A 13,151-nucleotide genomic window follows, 5' to 3' on the forward strand; every position below is an offset into this window, starting at 1 on the left:
TGCAAGTAAGTTTTAGGAGAAGAACGGTACCCTTCAACAAGCTCCAGAAGTTAATTGACCCAATCAGCTGCGTCATAAAAGTGCTTGTAGCTGCTAAATACAGGGTTATTGCTAGTTTTCACCAAACCTCCTGGTTCATGTTGCCAGCAATCAAATGCATCAATGCTGAATCGCCCGCCTATGGAATCGGTGATGTTCTGAAGTGTATGAGACGATGTGGCTTCGTCGTATAGCATAAAAAAGGTGTTCCTCACAGCATCCAAGTTTGCCTGGTTCGTACGGTTTCGAGAATGTTCGATAAAAGTTCGTCGGTTCATGGAAAGTTTAACAAACAGAAAAGTCTCATTAATTGCTGCCCGTTCCTGACAAGCTCTTGCCGCGGCCCTAGCGGACGCCAGCGGCGTGCGGTGTGACCAGCACGACCGGGTGCGCGAGTTTTCATCGGCGGCCATTTTCCTTCGTGGCGCTCTTTCAGGGCTTCCAGGGGTGCTTCGCATCGATGCTTTATGGTGCGTGCGTGTGTGTGGCTGAGCGTGCGAAATTCGGTGTGCATGGAAAGCATAGTTTTGCTTCGTGAATTTCGCAGCGGCTTCAGAATCGGAAAAGGGCAGGTCGGCGTTTGCTCCCGGAGCGATGTCAATAACATCAGCAAGTCGCGTATTTTCCTCAAAGCAGGCCCTACCGCTGTGTTGGTGTGTCGTGCTTCTGCAGCAGCGAAGGGAAAAATAGAAAGTGTGAGCGCAAGTGTGCGTTATGTGAATGTGTGTGTTTGTGTGTACATGTACAAAGCGAGAAGCTTGTGAAAAAAGGGAAAAAACGCAGCACAGAAGCGCCACCGCTGCGTTTGGCCCTTCCATCCCTTCCTGCTCCTGGCGTTTGGCGTCCTGTGCCAATGTCTGCCGTTATATACTAGGGCAAGGTTGCCAAGCTATTGTCGATGTGTGTATGTGTGTATGTGTGTGTATGTGAGGGGAAAAGGATCTCTGTTGGAGGTGGAAGTGGAAGAAGCTGAGGTGAAATAAAATGTGTTTGTTGTTTTGGTTTTTCCATAGGTAACATCATCAGGATGCCGCGGCTAGTGGGGTGTGGAAAAATGGCCTCAAAGTAATTTCCAGGATATCCGACAGGATCCGTGGACCAGTATAATTCCTTGTGTATGTGTATTCCCTGATGTGTGCGCTCAAACTTTACCACGATTGCATTGGAGTTTATGATGCGAAACTCATCCGATGCACCCGCGAGGTGCTAAAAAAGTGTTTGGTTTGAAATTAGCGAAAGTTAGCGTAGTGTTGGATTTCGATCATTCACACCGTCACACTTTCAACCCATTTCGTGTGTTGGTGAAAGTGAGGTGAAAAAGTGATCAAAAATCCTTTCGCTAGAGGAAAGCCATCCTCGGGGCCAGGTCGTCAAGGTTTCCCGGTGTCAACCGCGAGGTCAAGGTCAGCCATTTGGGTGAAGAAAAATCAGAATCGTGAGACCACCGAATGTTCTTGTCCAACACGTGGATCAGTGTGCTAAAGCGGAAGATTAATTGAATCTCGTAACCCCCGGTAACGACGGGGTCCTCGTCCCCTGTACTCTGCACGATGGCGTCCTCGGTTGGCAACATGGAAACGGACGACCTTTCCGATACCATGAACGATTTTCTCCCACTGCTGCCGGAAAACATCAAGCAGGAACTGTTCGATGCCACGGAGAAGGGCAACCTTTGCGACAGTGTGGAAAATAAGGTAAGTCATACCAATGGAATGCAATAGGTATTTATTCGTTAGTCGAAAGATAATTCCTTTCGATCATGTTTTAAAAATGGATTATGCCAGATTTCATTATCTCTATTTCCATATTATATGTTCTAATTATTTTTAATAACGTTCATGGTTTTACTTTCTACCAAAAAAATGCTTTTTTTGGCCTTATTAGTTTATTTACCAATCACATTACATTCAATTTGTCTCCTAAGTTTTGTTGAACTGCTACAACACGGTAGAGGCTATATGTACATATGATCTTGGTGTCTACTATACTGTTATTATTTTAAACAATCCAAGTTATGTTTGTGTACTGCTTTTTGTTTTACAAGAAACACATAGTCACAAATTCCCATATGAAGGTTCGCTCTCTCTAGAATTAGACTTGATAATACTTTTCAAAACGACTGCTTTTTATCACGTTTTCAACTTGTATATATTCTAGAATCGTATTCTTCAGGTTCTTATCAAATATGAACCAACCGGTTGTACAACAAAAAGCTTTCTTGCATACTTACGCGTTATGTTAATTTAATTATCAACAAACGAACGGTATGTTAAAAACGTACCTATCATCGTTCGTCATTTCAATATTCTCCGGTACTTTCATATTTGCCTGTCCATTAAGTGAAATTCGATGTTAAGAGTATGCTGCCGCTGGCAAAAATATAGCAAAAATGAATACCGCAAAGCAAAAGCAGGATAATTGAAACTTTCTCGCACCGTCGAGTCGCTGCTGGTGGATGCTGATTTTTAAATTGAATCAATTTACGGCTGTGACGTGCCCCGCCAGGCTGACAATGGTTTCTGGTGTGAATGACATGCGGAAATTTGCAGTAATTGTATTTCTTGGATTGAAACACTCGCTGTGTTCTTTTTCCCTATTTTTGTGTGCGATTTTGTTACCCGGGGGAGGGCTTAATAAAGTTATACCTTTCGTATTTTTTTGTTTCAAAAAAAAGCCCGAGTGTTCCCGTTGCTTGTTACATAATTTAAAATAAAGAATTTGACTATAGGCAAAGGAAAAACGCCGTTCGTTGAAATGAACTTTTAAATATTTTGTTTACACCATTTCCGAGTCAATGGAGGCGCCTGGTTTTGTATGGTTTCAACGGAACAAAAGTCTGTCTAGCTTCAAACTAATTTCAGCTAGACCGTAGCTAAGGTCACGCGAAATAAATGTATTTGCGGACCACACCTACACATCTTGATTCAAGTATTCGGTGTGTATTGACGTCCTTCGTCGGCAAAAGTCGGCACCAATTATCATCTCCTTAGGTGCAGACTTGACAGGAGTGCTGTAGACGTTTCTCTTTTCGTCCGTCTGGGTTTGGCAAGGCTCGGAAAATGAATGTCATCAAATACCCCACTTAGTCACTAACATTTTCATACAACACAATGAAGCTTATCCACGATACCGACCCACGCATTCAGTGATTGCCCTTTTTTCTACTAGGAGCAAGTGTTGTGGGATAAATGCCATGCCATTTTCGCTTTGGTCTGCCAAGTAAGTGTCCTCCCATACGATGGAAGGGAGAAAGTTTGTGTGAAAGCGACCGAAAGCAAGCGACAAATGAAGAAGCCGATGTAAATTCTCGCCATCCTTACGGGTGGCGTTCATACAACAACGTTCATACAACGGGTCGGCCGCAAGCTTTCCTACACTTTCCATTCCTTGCAAGACCTTGACTGATCATATGGTCGGTCGGTGCAATTGTCATCATCCCCATCGTCCGCCGTCAGCTGTTCGCTGCCCGGTCGCCCGATGCCGTCCGTCGAGAAGCAGAGGGAGAATGGTTTATTTGTTTGTTGTCCCTCACACACTAGCTAGCCGGCCTTTCGCCAGTCGCCGATGTGTTCGTGTGTTCGCGGATGAGTTTTTATTGATGCGGCAATGCGTGGTTTGTTTTGCTGTAGCCCATTTCACATGAAGTGTAGAGAGGAGTTGGGGAGAAAGTCCACGAAGAAATTGCGAACTGCAAAAATAAGGTTAGAATTTATTGGAATTTGTTGCAATCGGATGTGGCTTCATTGAAGAGGATTTGTTTTGGTTTGTCGCATTTCAAGGGTCAAAGTTGTATCGCAAAGGATAAATTAATGAATTGTTGAACCATTTGTATTTTATCGATACATTTAAATTACACAGCAGCCAATTAAATAACAATTTTCTTTGACGAAACCACCAATTGATGGCTGGATCGTCCCATTCTTTGTCCGTCAGGATCTGTTTACCAGCTTTCTTCAATCTTCTGCACCTTCTCAAGATCCCTGCCTTATCTTCCGGATCTTTCCTACGTTCGCCAACTTCAGAATATTGTTCACAGGCTCGACAAACAGCTCGACTATCTCGTAGGACGTTCTTCTTTCTCGAATCATCTACAATGCAAAACCAATAACTCTCCCCATCAGAACCGAAAGTCCTTCTGTATCTATTCCAGTTGCTTGACCAACAAAGCACCTTAGCTGCTAAGGACGGTATCTCTTGCTGTTCCTTAGAGGGAAAACAGACGCTCTTGAAATGATCCTTCTGTTCTTTCGACAATGCGAAAAAGGGTATAAAAAATAACGATCTAAATTGCTCATTCAATTTATGTAATGTGCAATTGGTTTTAGCATTGCATTCGTTTACAATATATCAACTAAAGTGATTCAAATGAATTATAAACGTTTAATTTTTTCCCTTTTCATCTGTTGCAAGCAGCCCGTTCGTTTGCATTCCAGTCAATCAACCAACAACATGTTTTGTAAAGGGGGTTGTCATCTGCAATCTTGTTCGACATCGTGTTTTCCCGCCCCGGGAGGAGCGTGAGTCACAAGAGTGCGTGCAAAAAGAGGGTAATGATGTGAAGGGGAATATAAAATATGTCAAGCATGCAATGGGGATTGTTTGTTGCAATTTCATTTCCCAGCACAAATAGTTCCCATTGTTTACAGATGAATTCTACGAAAATATTCTGTTATAATGTTGTCGCATTTCTGGAAAGTGCTGGTGAACCTTGAGTAGGTTTTTGTTGAATTTTATCAAATCTGAAGCATCTGAAAACAGGACCATTCGCTCCAGCTTCCTTGTTTAAAATTTTGCCTAGCATATTTATTTAGACTCATGCAAAGTGAATGATGTCAACTTCTATCTTGCTATCGTCATTTTTGGTCGCCGAGAAGAGTTACTGTGACCTATAAACCAACAGTATATTATAGATCGGTCAGGGATTCGCGACAGCCGAGTGGTTACGCCGACCCTCGACGGTGTGGGTTCAAATCCCAACCGAGGCCGGACCTACGAGAGATGACTGACTATCCACGTACACAAAGGGAGCAGTCCTTAACGCTAGAACCGCCGAGCGCACTCTTCTCTGACAAACTGACAAACTCGGTTCCCGCAACAGAGGGGAAACTCGTAGGAAACTGGTAGGAAACTCTTGACAGAACTAGCAAAGCCCCTCGTTTGGACGTTTAATAACTGACGGATTAAGAAGAAGCAAAGAAGACTGGAACTAATGCGTGTCCACCTGGCGCACTCAGGAAACTCGAAACTCCATACAACTTTGACAGGAATTTCACCAGTTTCCTAGCAGAGTTTCCTATGTGGAGATGAACAGTCATGTAAGCCAGGTTCTGATGAAGCAATGTAATATTTTGTCCTGATGCCATGAAACCTAAAGATGTGTTATAGATGTTTTAAATAATTAATCTCGATGTTCCTTTGCCTTCGAAAAAGGCTTTTTCCTCTTCTTTTAGCCAAACGCACGCGTAGACCCAAACATCTTAGAACAAAAGACTTGTTTTATGATCATTAAAACCCTACATTTCACTTGATTGTTTAAATAATTTCTAGCTATAAGCCTAGATCGCTGTCGTTGAACCCTTTAAGGAATAATTATAAGCGTTTATCACTGAAAGCCCTATAATGTTATATTATTGGAAAGAAAACTGGCCTCCATATCCGTGGTATGCGGTTGATATGAACCCAATCCGATGTTTTTTATTATTGTTTTTGTTGCTTATAAAGCTTTATTATACGTTATTATGATGTTTATTAATTATTTAACCACATAATTAGGTTAATAATAAACATGTCTAAATATGAATACATAACGAATGGGACAAAATTGTCCCATATGGCGGTTCTAGTGTTAATGTCCATATCTCAGTAGTCAGTTTTGACAGGTTTCCAATACAATACCATCGTAGTTTTAAAATGCACTTTAATTGTCACTAACCGATGAAAACGTTCATCAACATTCCAAATGTTACCACCATCGCGACCACGCCGTCTACAGTAACATCCTTCCAGAACGTTCCTTTCCTATGCTACCTTTTTTGTTGGTTTAGATTTTTTGGTTGAAAACCCTGGTTCCGCAAACCATCATATCGTGGTCAATATTTAGTTAGCATACTTTTAATTGGCACGTGGTATGGGATTTCTCGCCGGTGCGTTAAAATTCACACCCGCCGACGTGTTGTTTTCTGTAAATATATTTGCTTTCTTTCTTCCTCTCGCTTTTCGAGCATGCTGTGGCGTGTCCGGCTCCCGATGCTAGCCCGAGAACAAGGCCGCGTGCACAAGACGACGTGTATGTGAGGGATGCTGCCCAAATGGTACAATTCGCGTATGCGGTATACGTTTTCGCGCATGAATGCACGCCAAAATGCGCGCTGCACATGAGCTGCGACGGTGGTGCGTTCGAGCGTAAAACAATCGATATCGTGTTTTGATAGTGTATGGCCACCGCCGCAATCCCGTGGTATGCAATCAGTGTGGCCATCTTTTTCTCCCATGCTTGCTGTTTTGGTGCTTGAGATTTAGGGGTTTTCGCCCCAAACCACTATTGTTTGCATGTGCGATAGATTTATTTGTTTGCCAAACCGAACTAGTTTTGGGTTTGTTGGGGCGGCATTGTCAAAGTGGAAGGGAAGCTTTTGTTTCTGAATCGCAACGCAATGAATAAATTCGAAATGTTCATTTTATTGCGATGCGTTTCGGTGCATTTTGATGTGAATTTATTGCGATTCCCATTTTGGGGCTGGTCGAAATAACAAACGCGATTGACAAAATATTTTGTTTTATTTTGGAACCAAACCCGAGATGTGTGCAGTTATTTGTATTGCACTTTCGGTTCTCAATATTTTTATAGTCTTAAATTCACCGGAAAAGAAAGAAAAACATTAGGAAAAGATAAATCAGTAATGGGCCATCCACTTCAAAAGGGAATATTCATCAATCGATATAAAATATCAATGGAAGAGAAATAATGGTTTTGGCTGATTATGACTGTTTGATATTGCATCGTTAATATCGCCATCCTTTAAAACGCAAATTATCGCATTGCGCACATTTGATCAAAGATGTAATTATCGTAAAAATAAACAACCGACACGTTCGTTGCTTGTGCACTTAAAATGCTTTGCGGCAGGCAACTAAACGGTAGGAGATACGGAGGGGGGAAAAGGATCGATAAGTGACCAATTTATATGCAGCCTCACGTGGTTAGCCATGTTCTGGGATAGACGTTGCGCAACAACAACAACACACAACAACACTCTTTTGGGTTGGCAAAATTGTGTATCTTTTTGTTTGGTTTTATTGTTTACAACTAAACCGTTGCATATCGTGCTCACCGATCATGCGAAATTGCTTGGCAAACTTATTTTTCTCCTTAGCCTGTCCGCTCTCTCGTCCTTCGGAATTTCAAACGGCTTATTTGTGCTGCAGGGGTTTTGTGTAGAACTATGTTCAGCAAAATTAGATCTAGCAGATGATGGACCGACAAAACCCGACACGCTCCCCAAATCTGCCGTTCTACGCTGCTAAGCATCATTATATCACCCCGTACTACGCGCACTGCATTCATCAACTGCAATCAGCGTAATGTTAGGGAGTTTCTACTTTCCCCAATATAATCGCACCCTCGAGTGCTTGTTGTTGCCTTTCCTTTTGAAGGGTTAAAGTGAATAGTCAGCTTTTGGTGTGGGGTTATTTTCGTTGTGTGCAGAATCAATAGATACCTACACGCTCCAGCTGGGTAGGAATATGCTCCATGTCGGTATGATTTCAGCAGGATGAAAAAACATGAATTGCATGTGAGATCATTGTCATTACGCGTGAGACCAGCGTCATTACGATGCGCCATTTGTCGGATGGCTTTCATTTCGTCTGATGGCTTTTTATGAATGGTTGAGTTCTGAATGGAGATTATTTTTCCTTTATAGGTTCTTTGGCTCTTTTGTTGTTCAAACATGTCATCTCTACAACAAATATAAATCTGAGCCATGGTGGAATGTTTTTTTCAAGTAAATATTACTGATATAAGCGTGTTTTGGGCAGATCATTAGCATTTCAAAAGAACTTTACCATTCAGTAGAACAAACAATCCTTTCGCGTCCGGATTGTTTGTGCGATTGAACAAGCACAATAAACAAAAGTGCAAAATGTTGTAGTTGTAAGTGTATTTCTGCAATGAATTAAAATATCGCCGTATGAAAAAGAAAAACAGAAAATTGCAAATCCTTTTATCGAGCGAAACATATTTCGCGCCAATCCTATCCTATCCCTGTCGAGCGTGAGGATCGGTCGAAGGTATCGAACGCAATGTGTTCTACGTTGGCGGCGCAGTGCTGGCTTACTGTCGTTATGTTTTTCCCAACCGTTAGCTTACGACGGCCTTATCCACCGTGTGTCTGCTTCACCGGGCCCGGTATTAATGGATAAAATTCCAAATTAAAATAAAGTACTGCGGACGTAATATCGTTAAGCGTAACATCGTTACCATGCACCAGCGTGTGGTGGGGTGCTATAAAGATTCGGTTTTATTCCCCTCGACTGGTCGACGTGAGCATATTTCTGGGTGCAGGATTGGAGCGTAGGGACTTTGTTTTTCCGCATGAACAATTTACAACGAGCTCCTCGTGCAATGTACCACGAACAATATAGTTTTATGATTGTGATTGTTGAAAAAAACACTCAGTAAAACTCGGTACGCATCTTTTCAATGATAATGTCTTTGACGGCAATATCCCTATCCACCAACATTAACCGAAACCACGGTTAAACCGAAGCAACATGTTTTCTCATTGATGATCGTATTTTTTTTTATATTAAGCTTTCTATTCCTGCCCTTCAATAGTCTTATGATAAATCCATCGAAAACTTATCATGGTGTTATCTTCACGAAGTCCTCGAATTCCTGCCCTGGAATAGTTTTATGATAAATCCAACGAAAACTTATCATGGTGTTATCTTCACTAAGTGTCTATCAATGCAAAGGAAGATCTATTCGACAAAATCCTGTTATTTGCTTTCAGGTTTGCTTTCAGTTTTTATTTTCGATCACATTCTACAAACTCGTGCCCGCGCAAATTTATCGCGCAATTGCGTTTATGGCTCGTCGCAACGTTGCTACAGAATCATTAAAATTTTACCGCTTCGCTTGAAGAGCGATCTAAAAATCGATTCTACGGCAAAAATTGTGCTACTGTGTAGAAATTGAATACTGTTGCAGGGTATTCAACTGTAAGAGTTTACAAAAACGAATAATACAAAGCGTAGAGCAAACTTAACGGGTTGTTTCCAAAGAGCAAAAACATTCGCAATCCAACAGAATGGCCCAGTTCGTGACCACGAACATTTTCAATCAATGAACTGTTTTTTACTTAAACCTAGGGTTACTTCATGTAAGTTAAAATATTAGTTTATCGATTGTTTCGTATTATTCTACTTGTGATTTACCTTGGGTTTGAAGGTTTTATGTCCTGTCGAGTCGAGCTAGTTGTTCAAGTTCTGCCGTGCCACACTTTGGTTCTATAATAGTTTTATCATCTTGTTTTTGGTGCCAGTAACATAATTTAATGGCTGGTATATGGTTTTGCATATTTCGGTGTGATCATCCGTTCTCCTCTTTTACACCACATTAATTTCATCAGTCTTAACGCTACGATTTTGACGTTGATCGGTTGGGTAGATAACAGAAACAAGGGTTTATGAGGTTTTTTTTCTTATTGTATGTCCGTTAGCATTTTGCACCACTCGGTAATGGTATGTTGGGGTAATCCTTTTCCGCGTTATAACTTTTAACGCTGCTGATAAATAGCAGGTGCATGTTTTCTCGCCCGATTTGCACGTTTATTCAGTACATTACGATAACGAAGAAGCGAACATTGATAGAATATTTTTCCGTGATTTAAATGGAGATCCTTTTAAATGTTTTTTTTTGTGCAGTCTGGTTGATTCAAGCATGGATGTTTTACCTTCTTCCCGTCAATTAAAACATACATATTTATTTTAATAATTGGTCCCACATAGTGAATGCAATAGTAAATTTATTTTATATTTCAAAATAAGAAAAAATGCCAATCACTTATTTTGTTCTAGAATTTCTGCCGACACATCATTGCTAAAGCAAAATAAATTTTGTACCAAACATGTAAATGATGTTGCTAAACTGTACCTCGATCCATCATCTTAAGTGAATGAATCCATCATAAATTCAATTATATATTTTAAATGTTTCACTTCCTTGTCTTCTACGTTCGTTGAATTTTGTTTTTCTCAACCCCTGACACGGGCTCTGCAATAAGCGCTCTTCCGTTGATTTTTAACGGCAAATAAAAACTAAGTCTAACCTTAAACTTCAGCGTTCATACCTCTATAAAACACGCACTCCTCTAAAGCTCACCAGACACCAGTTTCTCCCCACCGAAGGCTGGATTGGATTAATGGATGGCACTGAAGGAAAAATCAATCATTGTCAGCAGCGCATAAATATATATATTTCTGCTAGGATGAAGTACGGAATATGGACCACAGCAACCGCCGTCCGTCCCTGCCGTTTTAACCCTTCTCTCATCGCCTCGATGGAATGCGCGTGGGACGACGATCGACGAAATTGCGCTCCGTCATTCCATCAATCATGCTGCAAGCGTGAAAATAATGCTGATAAATGTGCAGCTGTTCGTTCTACCGTTCTACTGTCATTTTTTTTTTACCAAGTTCAAAACCTTATTTAATGCGCGCGCATCGTAACCATCTTTAGAGCCTTTTTTGGTTCAGTTTTTAGCTTTGTCCACTATCTGTAGTTTTCAATGCTGGGCTTGCATTTTTTTAAACTCATTTCAATTGAGTTTAAAAAATTAAGAATAATCTTTTTACGGGTACTTATTTTTCATCTCATTGAATCCCCGAAGTTTAAATTATTTTGTTATCGCCAATCGGATTTGCTATGTCCGGTCTAGACGGTAGATAATTTTAATCCGGTTCAGTTTTATACACAACATCAATCCTGTTATCGCAGATGGGGGTTATCGCTGCCGAAAGTGAAACATGAACTTACTATATTACGTATTTGCCCAGTATCGAGTAACTAACACGATTATTTGCAAATCAAACAAAAATCTCAAATAAAACAAGCTTCATTAATAAACGCTACTTTTGCTTTCACTTACGTAATAAAATGTCCGTGATAAAGGGGCATGGTTCAATGTAGCTAATTTAATTCTTATAAGCCGAGGCAACCTCGACCTTTGTCGTGGATGTGGAGATTTCGTTCGGTTGCCGGTCGTTATTTTCTTCGCTAAGTTCTTTAAAAAAAGCAGCGGATCTTCAGACGGGACGAAGTTTGCTTTGCTCGTGTCGGGGTCATGCATCTTTGATAAGTAACCGATAACACGTCCCGTTAAATTCGGTTAACGAGCACAGGAAGTTGATTGTGAGCTACAGAAGGATGTCGAAGAATGGGACATAAAGAATTTTAAGATGAAGCAGCGGGAACACGTTGTTTGATAGTATCCAAATAAAATCGCTCTCGACGAACTGTTTCGAGTGGATTGTTCCACGTTTTTGTTAAAATGTACTTTATGTATTCATAGGAAGCATGATTCTTGACGCCCAGAAATGTTGTATTATTAATTGCAGGGTGAACAAATATAAATACAGTTTCGTACAGGTTCAACCCTTGTACCTTTTTACAACTTTTTTCTGGTATCGACCTTAGTTGAGTTAAAAACAAACATTTTAGTGAACTTGGAATTTTATCATGATAGCATAGTTATCTCAGAAATGTTCTTCCTTCTCACCTTCGATGTTAGTTATGCCCCTAGTTACTTGAAGCGTATGCTTATAAGTAATAGTGTGTATGGAAAACTTTCAAGTGCCCCAAGCAATTCAAGATTTGATGTTAACGTTTTCTTCAAGCTTGTCTTACATCTCGCCAAGCGATGACCGCAGAGAAGATCGTTCCTCGACTTATTCCGCACCGCACAGGCTGGTCTATCATGTTCAAGCTCCTTTTTTCTCTGTACTTCCTCTTGTGTCTCTCGCTGTCCGGATAAGTATCCGAACTTGCGTTTCGAGTGGGCCCTCGAGCGATTCGGAGTAAAAATGAGAAACACGACCAAGAAAACAGATCTAGACACTTGACGAGGCGTAACACCCAGCGGCATTACGTTCGGTTGTTCCAAATATATCCGGCAGGGAAAGTTTTAGCCGAACGCCCGACGTATTCTGGCGATGAAGCTATCCACGAGTTCTGGATGTGCATTGGCAGGTTAAGTTGATTTAAGAAAAATTACAAAGTCCGCTCTGAAATCTATTCTGCCTCTTGGTGACCTTGTTGTAGCACGTATTGGTTTAACGACAAAGTTACAAAACTTTTATGTTTTTGTTTTGTTTTGTTTAGTACAGATGGAAACGTAATCATAAACTTTTTTCACAAAGTTGACTTCAGGAAGAAACGAATTCAAGAAGAGCGTATGTAATGTAGCTACGATTTAAATTCAAATATATTTAAATCTAAAAGTTTCTCTAAAGGGCATTCGAAGATTAAGCAGAAAACATTTTAACTTATCCCAAATCATAGAACGCTGAGAAGTTAAACTTCAATGTTTCATTCAACAAGCATACGTATTAGTGTTGGCTAATTCAGATTCAGATTCATGAATATGACTAACACTTTGCTTCGATTTTGAGATTCATAAATCTTTAAATGAGAGATTTATGATTTCCAACGATTCTTTAATTAACCATGCCTATCAAAGATTCTTGAAAAAATCATTCAAATCATAACTTTTTTAGAATCAACATAACATAATTAAACAATTCATCTGAAATGTTACATTTGTAGGCAACCAAAAGTAATACAAATTTATTGACAAGATTTAACAGATTTCATTTCATTTGAATCAAAGATTCAGTGGGTTCGTGTTGTAAAATAAAGAAAGATATGTACCCTCGCCAATGATAAGACCCAAAGGTTCCTAAGAAAGAACCTAGAGTGAAATTTATACCACATAAGAGACTACATGTAAAATTTACCTAACGAGTCGATTTGATGTGAATTGAAAAATACATTAAAACCAAAACTCTTGAATTTCGTCATACACGTAACAACGTGGGAGTCGAACTAGATA

General features: G+C 40.3%; 1 protein-coding gene across 1 annotated transcript in view; it reads left to right on the forward strand.

Annotated features, from left to right (window-relative positions):
- The first annotated feature begins 1,474 nt into the window (after window positions 1-1,474).
- The window catches only part of LOC131289998 (transcription intermediary factor 1-alpha), a 46,140-nt gene continuing 34,463 nt past the window's right edge, over window positions 1,475-13,151 (forward strand). Inside the window, exon 1 of the mRNA XM_058319373.1 lies at window positions 1,475-1,733. Coding sequence (XP_058175356.1) covers window positions 1,590-1,733 — 144 coding nt within the window. The 5' untranslated portion in view covers window positions 1,475-1,589. The remainder of the gene's footprint in view (window positions 1,734-13,151) is intronic.

The sequence above is a fragment of the Anopheles ziemanni genome, chromosome 3 (genome assembly GCF_943734765.1).
Source record: "Anopheles ziemanni chromosome 3, idAnoZiCoDA_A2_x.2, whole genome shotgun sequence".
In the NCBI taxonomy this organism is placed as follows: domain Eukaryota; kingdom Metazoa; phylum Arthropoda; class Insecta; order Diptera; family Culicidae; genus Anopheles; species Anopheles ziemanni.